The 14320-nt window shown below is 41.0% G+C and overlaps 1 protein-coding gene across 2 annotated transcripts in view; it reads left to right on the forward strand.

The window, feature by feature from the left end:
* The window catches only part of ube2o (ubiquitin-conjugating enzyme E2O), a 34308-nt gene that overhangs the window by 10573 nt on the left and 9415 nt on the right, over nucleotides 1–14320 (forward strand). For both annotated transcript variants that reach the window (XM_035183552.2, XM_035183543.2), the window contains exons 2-14: nucleotides 6827–6886; nucleotides 7323–7433; nucleotides 7719–7816; nucleotides 8081–8144; nucleotides 9022–9165; nucleotides 9768–9877; nucleotides 10121–10271; nucleotides 10381–10438; nucleotides 10754–10913; nucleotides 11474–11629; nucleotides 12807–12961; nucleotides 13309–13421; nucleotides 13579–13707. In XM_035183552.2, the coding sequence (XP_035039443.1) occupies nucleotides 6827–6886; nucleotides 7323–7433; nucleotides 7719–7816; nucleotides 8081–8144; nucleotides 9022–9165; nucleotides 9768–9877; nucleotides 10121–10271; nucleotides 10381–10438; nucleotides 10754–10913; nucleotides 11474–11629; nucleotides 12807–12961; nucleotides 13309–13421; nucleotides 13579–13707 (1509 nt within the window). The remainder of the gene's footprint in view (nucleotides 1–6826; nucleotides 6887–7322; nucleotides 7434–7718; nucleotides 7817–8080; nucleotides 8145–9021; nucleotides 9166–9767; nucleotides 9878–10120; nucleotides 10272–10380; nucleotides 10439–10753; nucleotides 10914–11473; nucleotides 11630–12806; nucleotides 12962–13308; nucleotides 13422–13578; nucleotides 13708–14320) is intronic.

Here is a 14320-nt window from a genome sequence, read left to right on the forward strand (position 1 = left end):
GTTAGCAGGATTACGCATAAACTACTGGACTGATGACGCTAAAAAGAAGGATGTGATATGGGTCAGGGAATTACCCACTACCTTTTGATGCGGATCCAGACCAGGCGGCGGATCCAAGAATTTGTATGCATCCGTGTGGGCAACAGCCTTTGGCCGGAGGCATTATGTTTTTCGGGTTGTCGCATCCCATTATTGTGAAAGTGATATTTCAAACTGCCTCGTACAAACATTCATTTGGACTCAGATGATCTGATTGTATTTTGGCGGTCAAAGGTCACAGTCTATGAATCTGGGAGAAAAAAATTTAGAAGACAGAAACTGCACTGGTTGTCAAAGGGATATAACTGCAGTGCAATACAAACAAATTTGTGAATTCCACATTTCATCCAAAACAAATACTGTCATCCCTTTTCTTATGCTGCTTATTTAATATTATTTCACTATTAAGCTACTGAAAAAGGATTTAAACAACCAGTAGTTCCTGAATGAGTGATCTCCAACTTGGCTGGAGAGTTTCAGGATTTAGTGTGTCTAAGTTAAATTAGATTCAAATCTGTGTGAAATAGACCGGGCAATTAATGGCTCGCAGCAAATACATCTCGCTCCAGTCCTTTTTTGAAAAGAATTGGTCTGTTCTCCCCTTGGAAAAAAAAAAGGAGAGTAGTGTAGTTTTCATTTCCCCAAAACTGTAGTGGTTCAGCAGAAAGCTGATTTGTCAGAGGTTGAAGGCTGAGGTGCAGGGCGTGGCGCTGTCATCATGACTGCACAGGACAGTATCTGCGAGTGGAATTTCTCATAGGATAAACATTGAGTACAGGCATGTGTGTTTGAGGCGAGAAAACCTTGTATTGCACCTGTTACTTCTGAATCCATTTGACTTGTGTATGTTGATCTGAAGGATTGTCAGTATAGAAATGACGATAATGAGAAAAGGACAGAATCCAGAATGAGAGAGCCTGGCGTAGTGAACTATCAGAGTGGAGAACAGGCGTGGCCCTGAGCTGCAGTCCTCTGCAGTGTCTCTTTCTCCCCCTCTTCCTCTTCCTCCTCGTACAGCACCTGAATAATGACTTGTGTTAATTAGGCCGGGAAGTCCAAGCAAATACCGTCCTCCATCGATTCTTGTTATCAGTCCGGGCCCTTCTACCACTGCAGATTGAATGGAGAAGCGGCCAAGATTGTCTTCCATCACCGCACACAAATAGACACAGACACTCTTGTATCTATGTGTGCAAATAGGCAGGTCTTTTTCTTTTGTTGTCTGACTCCTTGCGCACCACCACCTCACCGCCTCTCTTCTCATCATCACTACATGAGCCATAGCAACAGTCAGCTGCTTTGTTGTTCTCGAGCCGTCTAGTTCTCTCATCATTGTGCAGTATGTGTTTGCAGTAATGCGGTGGGTACGTGTGACGGAGGATGCATGCGGATGAGGAGGGGAAGTGTTTGAGTCCTGTTTTAATGAGGGATGTACTCTGTATAGAGTGCACGTGTCTACAACTCAAGGTGTTTTGAAAATGCATAAATATCTGCCGCTATATAGTCTGGGCATGTGTTTGACAGAGCTTTGTTTCAATGTGCCTTGTATGCGAGTAACATGGAGAAGCCTCCTACATTAGACAAGCATCTGCTTCTTTTGCAGACTGTAAAAACTCAAGAATTTCCCCTTATCTGTGAATCAAAGAGCCCAAGTCAAAGCTATCAAAGGTCACCAGGCTGCTCTCACAGGTTAAACAAAATCTTTTAAATTCTTTACCAAAACCTTTGCACACATGTGTAAATTCCCCCTGAACGAGTGATTCACATAACAAACCCAGATAATGCCTTATCCTGGTTAGATAATCCCTTATTGAGAAGCCTTAATACCTGGCATGTAAACACCCTATTCAGGGTTCTCATCATTATCTACCATGATGGCAGATGCTTCCTCAGCTTGAGTTGTATCAATTAGTTTAGTCACCAAAACCAAAAAATAAGGTCCCACAGAGAGAGCATTCCTCTGCCCAGGCTGATCGGCCATTTTATCACCATGTTGCAAATACATTATATTATTATGATCAGATACATAAACCATGTACACAGAAATGTTCTGCCATCTGCTTAGGTTAAACACAGGCAAAATATCCATGCTATGGTATAGTAATATTTGTTACTCTACAGTAACCCACTAAAAATACTTATTTTGTTACTCAAAATCCAGATCATTATCCAGATATGCACCAAAAGTTCATCTGCATTATTCATTAAGAAATTCACAAAAAAACCTGCATCCTGCAAAGGAAGTGAAAAATATCCTTTATCCACCCTCTTAATCGAATCTTCTCCACAAGTTAATGGTTTCTTCCTCAGCCCTTACCTCCTCCTTTCACCTAGTTTCAATAAAATCGCTTGGACAGTTTTTGCGTAATCATTAACGTTTAGACAATCTTCATTCCAAAGTGAAAGTGAAGTGAAGATACGTAAACGAGCAGTAAATACTCTGGAAATCAACTAAAGCTGATTTCTTCCTGGACTGCTGAGACAATTCGTTAGTGGCAGTAGCCGTCTCTGCTATGGAAGGATCCACATAATGTAAAGACAAATTCCACTGATTACTTTTCACTTATAAATTACAGATTCCTTTAGGGAGCAGGAATTAAACATTTTTCACGATAGCTTATTGTTAATAATACAAGCAAAAAACAGGGTGCTCCCTCCATCTGCATATTGTGAAAAGTACGCAAATGTAGTCAGTCCTCTGTTCAAGCAGCACATTGGACTGCTGACATCCCAAAGAAATCCCTCCCACTATGAAGAAAACTGTAATAGATTTTTTCATCACTATGGTTTGTGGAATAACTGCATTCTCTTCTCGCTCCTTTCTTCCTGGAGAGGAATCACACCCACTGCAGAGACATGTTGCTCTGTAGCAGAATTTGTAATTTACATCATACAATTACAAGATATCCATCATCTCTGTATTAGAAATTAAAATTACACAATATTAGCCAGTAAGGCCATTGTCAACCAGCCACTAACAGCTGTTAGAAAGGTCCTATTGAGGTCCTCAGTAATATAGCTGTTATCTAAGGTGTCGTAATGTTGTATTTATATATTGATTTTAAACAATGTTTTTGATCTGGTGAAGAAATCTGCCCATGTACTGCACTGCAGCATGATGCACTGAGAGAATATTAATGAAGAGATGTGCGTGTGCGTACGTGCACTAACCCCCAGCAGTAGAGACATGGGGAGCAGACAGGCTGCTGTTTAATAGATTACAAGGGAACATGGCGACTCATCGATCGTACACACACTCTTCCTCTTCCAGAATTCAGTGGAGTAGGGTTACAGTGAGGCAAAGCAGAGGCTGCCGTGCGTGCGCGCGTGCGCGTCAATGTGCTCACAGGTCCATCACTCCTATAATTGGATGTCTTCACACAGTCTCATTTCAAGAGTTGATATGACTTTGCAGGAACTTTCTTCTTCTTATAATCGTTTTCACACATTTAGGTAAAATCTGCAAAAAAGGTGATTGACTCCTTTCCCTTTGTCAGTAGAGGAGTTTTTCTTTCTGTTTTTATGTTCTCCTGGTGAATCACGTTATACGTCACAAACAATCCTGAGGTCAAATCATCGAAAACCTTGCTGTCTTGCCAGTGTTGCACCTCTATCTACATCACTCTAGCTCACGTTACCACAAACTACCACGTGCTGGCACTATTTAGTGCTGGTGTTACGTGTTCTTGTGCTATGGTCCATAATATTTTTACCGTCCGTAAAGCAGTTTGAGACCGAACTTTTGGAGGCTCATGCTGCTTGTTTTGTGATTGTTTGTGAAGTATGGTAAAATATTTCCTTCTCTATGAAGTCCAGATTGTGCTTGTGTGGATATGACGGCACAGTTAAAATCTATGATAACAGCTCGACCAGCTAAAACTAAAAACTTCTTCCCCTCATGCTGCTTTATCATTCCTGATTTTAGGATTGAATCATCAGCTGCCCCGCAGTCTGCCAACATGTGCTCCTCCACTTTTCCCAACTTTAGTGACATTTTATTGAAAGTCTCTCCTCTCCAGTCATTACTTAGTCGGCAGCAGGCCCCATGTTTTTAATTTCTTCAATCTCTTTACTCCTAATTACTTTCTCCTCCTCTACCTCCATCTGTCTCTCCCCAAACTCAGAGGCTCTGGCTGCCACTGAGCTGTGAGTGCTCTGCCAATAGAGCAGCTTGTGCTGTAGCTCACAGTGTAGAGGTTGGGCCTCCTACAGGTAGATTCTTGTAAACACTCTTCTGGACAATTTCTTTTTTGCTACTAGTGCAGTGCTCGTTGAAAACCTGCCTGTTTGGAACGGGCTTTTCTCTTGTCCTGTGTTGATGCTCTGGAGCTGCTCCTGAATTATTCCTTGTCATTAGTGAGTCCTCCTCAGTTCTTTAATATACGGTCACATTTTATTGTTCTTGTGCTGGACGTTGTGTGCAGAGCTTTTTTATAAACAGTCTATGTTGCAGAGTCAAGTTAGAAATCATCCTACCTGGTTTATCTGCAGTGAAGATTTTATAGTCAATGTTTTTCATATAATTAAACATCAACCATTATTTTTTTTTCTTATCTTTTGGTAGAAACGAGTTTTAAATGTAATTTATTACTTCATTTGACTAAAGCAAAGTGCTGCAGGGAGTCATCAAGTCTTTACAATTTGTGTAAAGACAAAGTAATGAAACCAAGCTGCAAATCAAGTTAATCACATTAATCAAGGTAATAAAGGGGGGGATCAGTTAATGAACATGTATAACTCTGCCCACATCAATCAGCTGCCTTAATTCATAATATTATAGCTGTTTAAAGTTTAGTTAATCAGGGAACTTATCTTTCAAACACCATAAATTGATATTGATATTGCAGAGGTTGGAAACGCTATATAAGAACATCATGATTTACCTTCCCGTTCAATGATTGATCTCCGTGCTCCTATGACTTTGGTTGCCTGTACATTCTTGGGTAAGATCGTCACTCAGCAGTGAAGACAATAAAAGTTGATGACTTGCAGAGAGGCTGTGAGGAAATAATAGCAGCAGTTATTTGTGCTGAAAAGTAAATGGATGATTTATTGGTGTGAAGGCTGGGTGACTTTCAGTAGAGCTGCGGACCTCACTACTTTTTGTTTAGTAGATCTGTACAACCTGATTCAGCGTTAGAGAAGCAACGCTGTAGTGTGAAAATCTTCCCCTTTCACTCTGTTAAATTTCAAGTAGGTCAAGTAAAGTAGACTCAATATAAATGTGTTAGTGATGGGATTCAGTATTGTCTACACCTTCCTCTGTTGTACATTATATTATATAACTTATACAGAAGTGCTGAGATCAGCAGGATCACTGTATTGGTTGCCTCCACTGAGGAGGTTACTGTTTTATTGCATTTTTTATTATTCTTACAATTATTTTATTGATTTTTGTCTGTTTTGAAAATGTGTGGGGTGGGATATGACCCAATGATGAACCCATTGAATTTTGAAGTGGATCTGGAAAAATGGGTTGATCTTTATTTTCCTGTTTTTTCTTTCTTTTTCATTCTTTCGTTCACTCTCTTCACCATGACTGATGGGGCGTGAGCCTTCGTGTATCATGTAGTTGATGGTTTTGGATGCCAACTCAGGATAGTGCTCATGTACGACATATAGTTTGCTTTCATAGACCTTAAGCTTAATTATTAGCTGAGTGTGAAACTTAAGTATTGACCATGGACACAGAACAAACTGATGAAGACGAGATGATGATATGTGGTTGAAAGTTTGGGAAAATGTCAGGAAGTTCATATTTCAAACTTTTAAAGAAACTAATAGGTGGAACTGGAAAGATTTTTTGTTATGTTGATTATTAGTCTTTATGCTTCACATCATGCAGGTGCATTTCCTCATCTGCCAAATTCAGACAGACTACAGCGCTGCATGAAAATATAAAACAGCTCCCCGTTCCTTTGTAATGAGAACACAAGGCTGCAGGTGTTGACAGGATTTTTGCCAGAAGGCAGTGTGATGCATCCGTCAATCCGACGCTGCTCTGAATAGTTCAATATCTTTATATCCACTCTGGCTCCAAATGAGGTATTGATGCAAGATGGCAGCGTTCGTATCCTGGATATTCTGGCCTCAATTCTGGACACTACGGGGAAGTGAAGATTGTCGTCCATCTCTATATACAGATGGACGGCACTCATGCAGGCCTGTGCATGTTTAAGTTCTGTTTTTTAATTCTGTGTCTTCAGTCTGAACAGTTGCTATCAGGCTTAGTGTGACGCAGTGAAACTTTGCTCACAGGAACAAGGTTTTTTTTCTCAGGGAGCTGAGCTTGTGCCGCGTTCTGCCCTCGTTCTCTCTCTCTCTGGGCTTGTAAATCTTGATCAATACAGGTTTTGGCTTCATCTGTCCCTCAGTCTGCTTTTCCAGATCCTATTTATAGGTCCATGTTGATGAATTATTTATCGTGAAAATGTGTTTGACATCTTCAGTGGTCATCATGCTGCTGGATTCTCATGCTGGCCAGCTCAGTGAAATGTGTCTCTGTTTAGACGACAAAACCATATCATCTCCTCTCGGGGGACATCTTGGCTCTGCTGACTGTGCATGTCGCAGTCCTCATGGCTCTGACAAGGGTGTGACAAATCCGATCAGTTATATCGTCATGGACTGAGTGTGAACAGTTCAGCGCAGGGTCACTGAACTGCAGTGAGGGCCATAATAAGAAATGATGATCCAGTTTCAGTGACAGCAGCTTGTGTTGGTGTAGGACGGCTTAAAGTTGAAGTCATTCAGCATTTCTAAAGTTTCTTCATTCTTTCTTTTACAGCTGAAGCTTGAAGATCGATCCATTGTCATCAGAGACATTGTACGACGGAACCATTCCAATGTAAGTGAAGTCCTCAGTCTGCATCTTTTCTTTGTCTCTAACTCTTCTTTTTTCACTTCACCTTTTCCTTTTTTGTCTTGTTACCTTGTTCGCTCTTTTTCAATCATCTCTCTCCCATTGTCAGTCATGTCACTGTTCATCGCTCCGTTCCATTTGCTGCATCAGACATGACTGGAATACAACTGCAGGTTGAAGCTAACAAAGGACTAAACAGAGGCTATGTGTTAACACAGTGCAACAGCTCAATGTGAATAAAAACACATTACAATTTTTATTTTCTTATGGATCAAAGTGTTGTTTGCTAAAGATGCTGCTTGACACCAACACCAACATTTAATAGCTTACAAGTGATACCTTAAAGTGTCTGTTGATGGACAGGATATTACAATGCAGATAATGATGACACATTGTTGAGCTTGTGTTTGTTGCATTACAGGACAACCAGTGTGGTATTGTGACCAACATTGACATCGAGTGTGCAGTGAAACTAGTGGGAACAAATTGTGTTCTGTATCCAGTTAACAGCAAAGACCTGCAACACATCTGGGTAAGAGACAAACATTTTATTTTGCAACCAATGAGTAACAAGTGTGGCAGTGCTTTATTTTACAGACCTGTCATTTCTAGTTACTTCACTGGAAAAAGTCAGTGTATATGTAAATACATATATATTTTTTATAGGGAAATGGTCAAAGTGTTATAAAGCAATCAGGTGATCAGCCTCGGATGAAACAAAATGCTTGGATTGGAGAAAAGTTATTGTTTTAATGATTGTTGAAGTTTGATAAAAATGTAAAACTGATCATTGTCCTGTTGTGATTGTGTTCTCAAGTCTTTCATGTATGGCGACTACATTGCCTATGACTTCTGGCTGGGGAAAGTGTACGACCTGACTAATCACATCATCCTCAAGCTCTCCAATGGAGCCAGGTAGACTGTGTGTGTGTGTGTGTGTGTGTGTGTGTGTGTGTGTGTGTGTGTGTGTGTGTGTGTGTGTGTGTGTGTGTGTGTGTGTGTGTGTGTGTGTGTGTGTGTGTGTGTGTGTGTGTGTGTGTGTGTGTGTGTGTGTGTGTGTGTGTGTGTGTGTGTGAGATTATAAAACATGCACTGTGACCATGTGTTAGTCTGTCGCAGTGTGTGCATCCTGGCACACGTTCATCACTGGATGTCAACCGGCTGTCTGTCTCTCTGCAGGTGCTCCATGAGTGTGGAGGACGGTGCCAAGCTTTACGACGTCTGTCCACATGTCAGTGATTCGGTACGTAGCCACAAGCTCTTATCTTTCACTTCAGGTATACTCCCCTTTTTAAATTCTCTTCTGCTGCTGCAAGTCAGATCACTGAGACATAGTGGAAATGAGTTGTCTGATAGTAGCTGTTAATAATTGTTCTGCTGGTTTACCCTGGGATACATTTTATTCATCTGTAGTACTTATTTGTAGGTTTAAGTCCCTCTGTCCACTGTGACTAAAACTAACTCCATTGCTTTGCTATTTGTTTACAATCCATGATTTTGTGGTTCTCTCCGAATTTAAATAATAATAAAAATGATTAAAATGTTATTTCAAGGTAGCCAATGCTGCTTTACAAAGTAAGGAAAAATTAATGAAACAAACCAAGGACAGAAAATAATGAGAAATGTTATACAGACTTACTAACACTTAATGTATACAAATGAGTTTTCCCTTTTCTATGAAAAAATATTTCAAAAAGCAACATTATTTCCACATGAAATATCAAACTGTCGTTGAACAGTTTATAATCAGAAATGTTAAATTTCTAGTTTTCTTGACAGGTTTGTGGTTAGCATGTCCTCTCTAATGTTTGTTAATGATATGTAAGACTTTACACTGTCATACAATTCTGGACTGTAATCCTAACTAGCTATTAGAAACAACTAGAATGTGCTCTGTCTAAAGATCAGAGGTTTTTTTTTACAGGTCACTGAATTTTCTCCCAAAAGTTTTTATATAAGGACTTTCTAAACAATAACGTACAGAAGAAGTGCAAGATAGAAATGTATATGCTGCATTGAAATCACATAGGTCCATATGTGTTTAAAGGACTTCTGTTATCAAGTGAAATGTTTAGTTATTCTTTTTTTTGTTATACACTTGTTACTGTGCTGCTTTCCAGGGTCTGTTCTTCGATGAGGCATATGGTTTCTATCCAGGCCAGGTCCTCATTGGTCCCGCCAAAGTCTTCTCTAATGTACAGTGGCTGTCAGGGGTCAAACCTGTCCTCAGCAGGAAGTGCAAGTTCAGGGTGGTGGTAGAAGAGGTAAGACAACAAGATGATAATGATATATCGCACCTTATTTACACCATCATTTATTTGTGTTTGAGAAATGGAACAACCAATTTCAGAGCATCTATTCATTGTATTGAGGTTTCATCACTTCCAGCTGCAGTGGAAGAATTTCCATAATGAATAAATGTGACATTCAATACTACTAAAGGAAACTGTTCGATGCCATTTACGCGCAGAATGTGAATGGCCTACATATCCCACTTTAAAGACTCATCCAAACAATGGTGGCAAATCAGAACTGTGACCACTTAAAATTAGAGCTAGTGTGTCGTGTATTTTGTCCTTTTTTTCCTATTTGTGTATTTGTACACTGGTGTCTGCTCTTGTTGTTTTTGCAAATGACACAGAAGCATTAAAATCACTACAGTGATATCAGGATAATACAATCAGTTTACACTTATTAAATGCTACTGTGCTGACTTGTAGAGCTCTGCGTGGACACACTGGTCTGTGTAAGATGGAGGGAAACAATGAATACATGAAACTCTTTTTGTCTTTGTAAATTTGATGGACTGCTGCGTGCAAAGCTCTTCTCTTGTTGATAAACTGTTGTGTCCTTGTGTTTCCCTCAGGTAAAGGTGGTTGAACTGAAGGTCACGTGGATCACCAAGAGCTACTCCCCGAAAGGCTCTGACAGCGTCTATCCACCTCCCTCCACCATCGCACAGGAGAATCTCTGCAGGTCAGTCAAAATCTCAGTCTGTATTTATGTATACCCTCCTCTAGTCATAGTTGTGAGTTTACGTTTTATTTTCTTGCAGCTTTAAGAATTTAAATAAATTAGACAGCTACAGTATACTTTTGTTTCAGGTATTCCACAATATTGTCAGTGTTGGGTTCAGTTTGAGTTGAGGTCTGAATAACAGAAGAAACTGTTAGTGTGTTGTTCCTCATGGTGTAATACTATTCTCCTGGTTGCGTTTAGGGTGAGACGTCTGGGCTACTACGACCACACCCAGAGGCAGCTGGGAGAGAGGGCCCTCTACGTCTTTCCCGCTAAGGGGGACGCCACACGCATCACCTGTGAGGGACCCGAGGGTGCACCTGTCCTGCCTGAAGACCCTGTGGCCAGAAAGGTGTGGATAGAATGTGTTATCTGTTCATGTGTGTTTAGGTAAATATTTTACTGTGCTTTCTGTTGTAAAACACATTTTATATTTATATGTATATGTGTGTTTCCTGCAGCTGAAAAGGATGTTCAAGAAGGATTCAGGAAAGAAGACGGAGAACGCCGACACAGAAGGTACCAAACAACACACAGCAGAGAAAGCAGTAGAGGCGCGCGCACACACACACACACACACACACACACACACACACACCCCTCTGCTCCCTTAATGTTATCTTTTTCTTGAACTCAGTAAGGCTTTAATGTTACAGAATTTCACTATCTTGTATCAGTGGGACGGACATGAGAGCCAGTGCAGTTGACTAGAGGTTTAAATGAGAAAAGATAAGAATAAAGAGGGTATAAAATGTCTCCGCACGCACAAAGTGCTTGGTCATTTATCATCATTTTTATTATCAGACAAACTTTTTTTTCTCTGTCCATCACAAGCTGAACACAAATCAGAGCAGACAGACTCGTCTCACCCCAACAACAACGGTCCTGTGGTGTCCATCCCAAACCCCCCAGACTCCCAAAACACTGACACCTCAGCTGAGCAGGGGGACCAGGACGCCGATGACGAGGCTGCAGAGGACACTGACGATACCAGGTCTGCTTGATTGTTCCCTGTTCTAAAATGTCGTCATTGTGATTGTAACAATGCAACAAAAACTTTCTTTGTAGAGATTAATGCTAAGCCGTTTCTAAGCTTAGCATGTTTGGCATAAAAAACACAACCACAGACTTGAACCACCATCTCAAAGTGTTCAAGTGAAAAGCTTAATGAGCAGAGTAAATATCACAGGTCCGTTTCTGGATTTCATTATATAACACAGTTTCACAGTTTGTTGTGTCTGTAAGTCGTCATTATCTGGAGACAAATCTTCACTAATGTCCTGAAAATCAAACCAGTAAATCTGATAATTTAAGAATTCCTTGAGGGAATTTCTTCAAACAAACAGTACCACAGGACGCTGAGTCTAGTTTTACAAAATACTTTTAATATAGTCTGTTAATCAAGAAAAAAGAACAGCAATAAATATAAATGTCAGGTTCTGTAGTTTTTGTTCTAACCATCCTTAACCTGCAACATGAAAAACATCCTGTATTTGTATATGTTTTCAATGAGATTTCTGAATAATGACCCTGGCACTCGAACTGTGGTTGCAGCTCTTTGACGTCGTCTGCGAGCTCCACGGCCTCATCTCAGAGCGGCGGGCTGGGAACAAACCGAAAGAAGAGCATCCCTCTCTCCATTCGCAACCTGAAGAGGAAGCACAAGAAGAAGAGAACCAAGTTCTCCCGGGAGTTCAAGCCTGGAGACCGGTGGGTGCACAGCAGAGGAACACACCAGTACAACACATTTCCCTCCGGCCTTTTTTTGGCTCTTTGATGCTTCCTGTATCTATTCAAACTAAAGCTCTTTCATACTGTAATCCTCTGTAGATAAAGATTATACTTTATTGGTCCCGAAGGAAATTTAGGGATAAAATGACTGCGTCTCTGATATAAGGCTGATTGGTAAAGTGACATCACCTGCTGCTCCATGTTCACATTATACCAATGACTTCACCAGTTACCAAATGTTAAATCAACCAATAGCTGCTTTTCCTCTGTTGGTCTTGCACACGCTCAAGCATTCATGCATGCACGCACAAGTCTTTCACAGTGGACTACTGGTCAGGTCATTGCCTCAAGCACAAACTCACACACACAACCTCAGCTCATGAAATAGCGACAACACACACTAACACACTCTTGCTAGTTTTAAGTGTGAGACCATAGTTTGGGCTGGTGACGACAATTTTAGTTGATACTGTGTGAAACATTATATTAAGATTTGAGACTTTCGCACCTTTGCTGCTCTCCTGTGTTCTGTGATTCTGACCTCGCCCTAAACATAAGCATCAGAATACACCTCCACCGGTCTGGTTTGCTGCCAGATTACCAGACAGGGACCACCATTCATAGATGATTCACAAACATCTCCTAGCGGCAGGGCAGTGAACAGGGACGCCTCCCTGACACTCCCAGAGCGAACCTCTCTCGGGAGCTGCTGGCTCCCAAAGTCCTGCCCTCTTAACCATAGCCAGAAGCTGTCTGCCTCTGCCTCTTCTGAGAGCTCACTAGTGGTTTTGTGTAGCTCCTTGCCCTGTAGCCCTAGGTCTGGGAGCAGGTGTAATGTTGAGTGATGTAAAGAGCTGGGTGTCAGTGAGGCAAGCTAAAGTGATGAGAGGAAGAATTGAAGTAGAAAGGGACAATGAGAGGGAAGATTGTGGTTCCAACACGGTCAACACAGAGACATGTAGAGGGAAGATAAATGGTACAGAGGATGAAGAGAAGAAGAGAGGAAAATAGCTTTCTTTTTGTGATGAGTGAACAGAAGGTGAGAGGAGTTGAGGAACATCATTTAAATGGTTTTAAATTGTGTCTAACTCTATAAACTGGAACATCTTGCTGTAGCAACATGCAGGTCTAATGTGTGTCTGTGTGTGCTGTGCAGGGTCGCAGTAGAAGTTGTATCCACTAAGACCACGGCTGATGTGATGTGGAAGGACGGGCGGGTGGAGAAGGGGATCCGATCAAACGACCTCATCCCGATCCAGCACCTCGACGGCCATGAGTTTTGTCCCGGGGACTTTGTCGTAGACAAACGATGTAAGGAAGATTTTATTCAATAAAAAGCTCTGAATTATGAAGTAGGATTCGACTTGTTTAGACCTGTGAAGACGTAGCATGTGTCTGTGAAGTGTGATGAGGTGTTTTATAAAATCTGCTCTGCCACCTAGTACTGACAGTATCTAGGTCATGTGCTGAAACTGTGTGTGTCTGTAAGTTGCTCTGAAAATATTTAAAGGCTGCAGTTTTACAGCCAGATAGATTTTCCATTTTCTTTCAGACAAATCCTTTTTCCAGATAAATCTTTTTTTATTGGTATCTGGTGTGATTTGTTTCCTTTGTGTTGCTCTCTAAACTGTGTACATGTGTTTGGCTGCTCTCCTCAGCCCAAGCCCTCCAGGACCCGGGAGTGTACGGTGTGATCCAGTCGGGTGATCACAAGGGCAGAACATGTGTCGTCAAGTGGATCAAACTCAACACCACGAGTGACGACGTGGAGGTGAGTCGGCAGCACAAGACAATACCGTTTGTGCTCTAATGTCAGAAAATGTTTTAGTTAGAGAAGGTGAAATTGTATGTGGTAACCATAGTAACTTCACTACATGGTATTAGCAGATGGTCTTTGTCTTGATACAAGGTTGTCTGTTTTAATCCAGGTTATCGGTGTGGAGGAGGATGTCAGTGTGTATGATATCGCTGATCACCCAGATTTTCACTTCCGCACCACTGACATCGTCATCAGAATATGGAACTCAGAGAACGGAGAGAACGACTGTGAAAATGAAGTGAGAACAACTGAAAATACAACCTGTTATTTCATGTCTATTTCAGCACAAACTAAACATTATTACATTACAGCAGGGGTGTTGCAACAAGGTCAGTGAAGCAGGCTATTGCGTGGGGCCCCAAGCCGAGAGGGGGGGCCCCCCTGAGAATGGATGATTGTTAGTCCACATAAACGACAATATTGTGAGAACCCCTTTAAATTCTATGATCAACGGTGTACAGGGAACAGCAATGACACCATGGTCAGAAACCTCCTAACGTGGCCCCATTTCACCAACTTTCTGCTAAACGCTTTATAATTTTAGACGTTTGGTTTAAAAGTAAAAACTCTAAATGCTTGTGTATGCACTTTTTAAAAGTTTCATAATACAAGAATAAAGGGGATGGAGGTCAGTTTAGTTACAAGTAGGGCCCCTTGGTCCCTTTTGCCTTAGGCCCCCAAAGTCTTGAAACATTCCTGACTATATTGAAATGTAGGATTGATTAAAGTACTTTTTGTGCTAAATACTTTGATATTCGTCCAAAATGTCAAAGTCATGCTCTTTTAAGCAAAGACTTATTTCTTAGCTGCTTGAGGTAAGACATCATTATTTTCTTTCATTTTACTGTGGG

Source organism: Hippoglossus stenolepis, chromosome 2 (assembly GCF_022539355.2).
Source record: "Hippoglossus stenolepis isolate QCI-W04-F060 chromosome 2, HSTE1.2, whole genome shotgun sequence".
NCBI lineage: Eukaryota > Metazoa > Chordata > Actinopteri > Pleuronectiformes > Pleuronectidae > Hippoglossus > Hippoglossus stenolepis.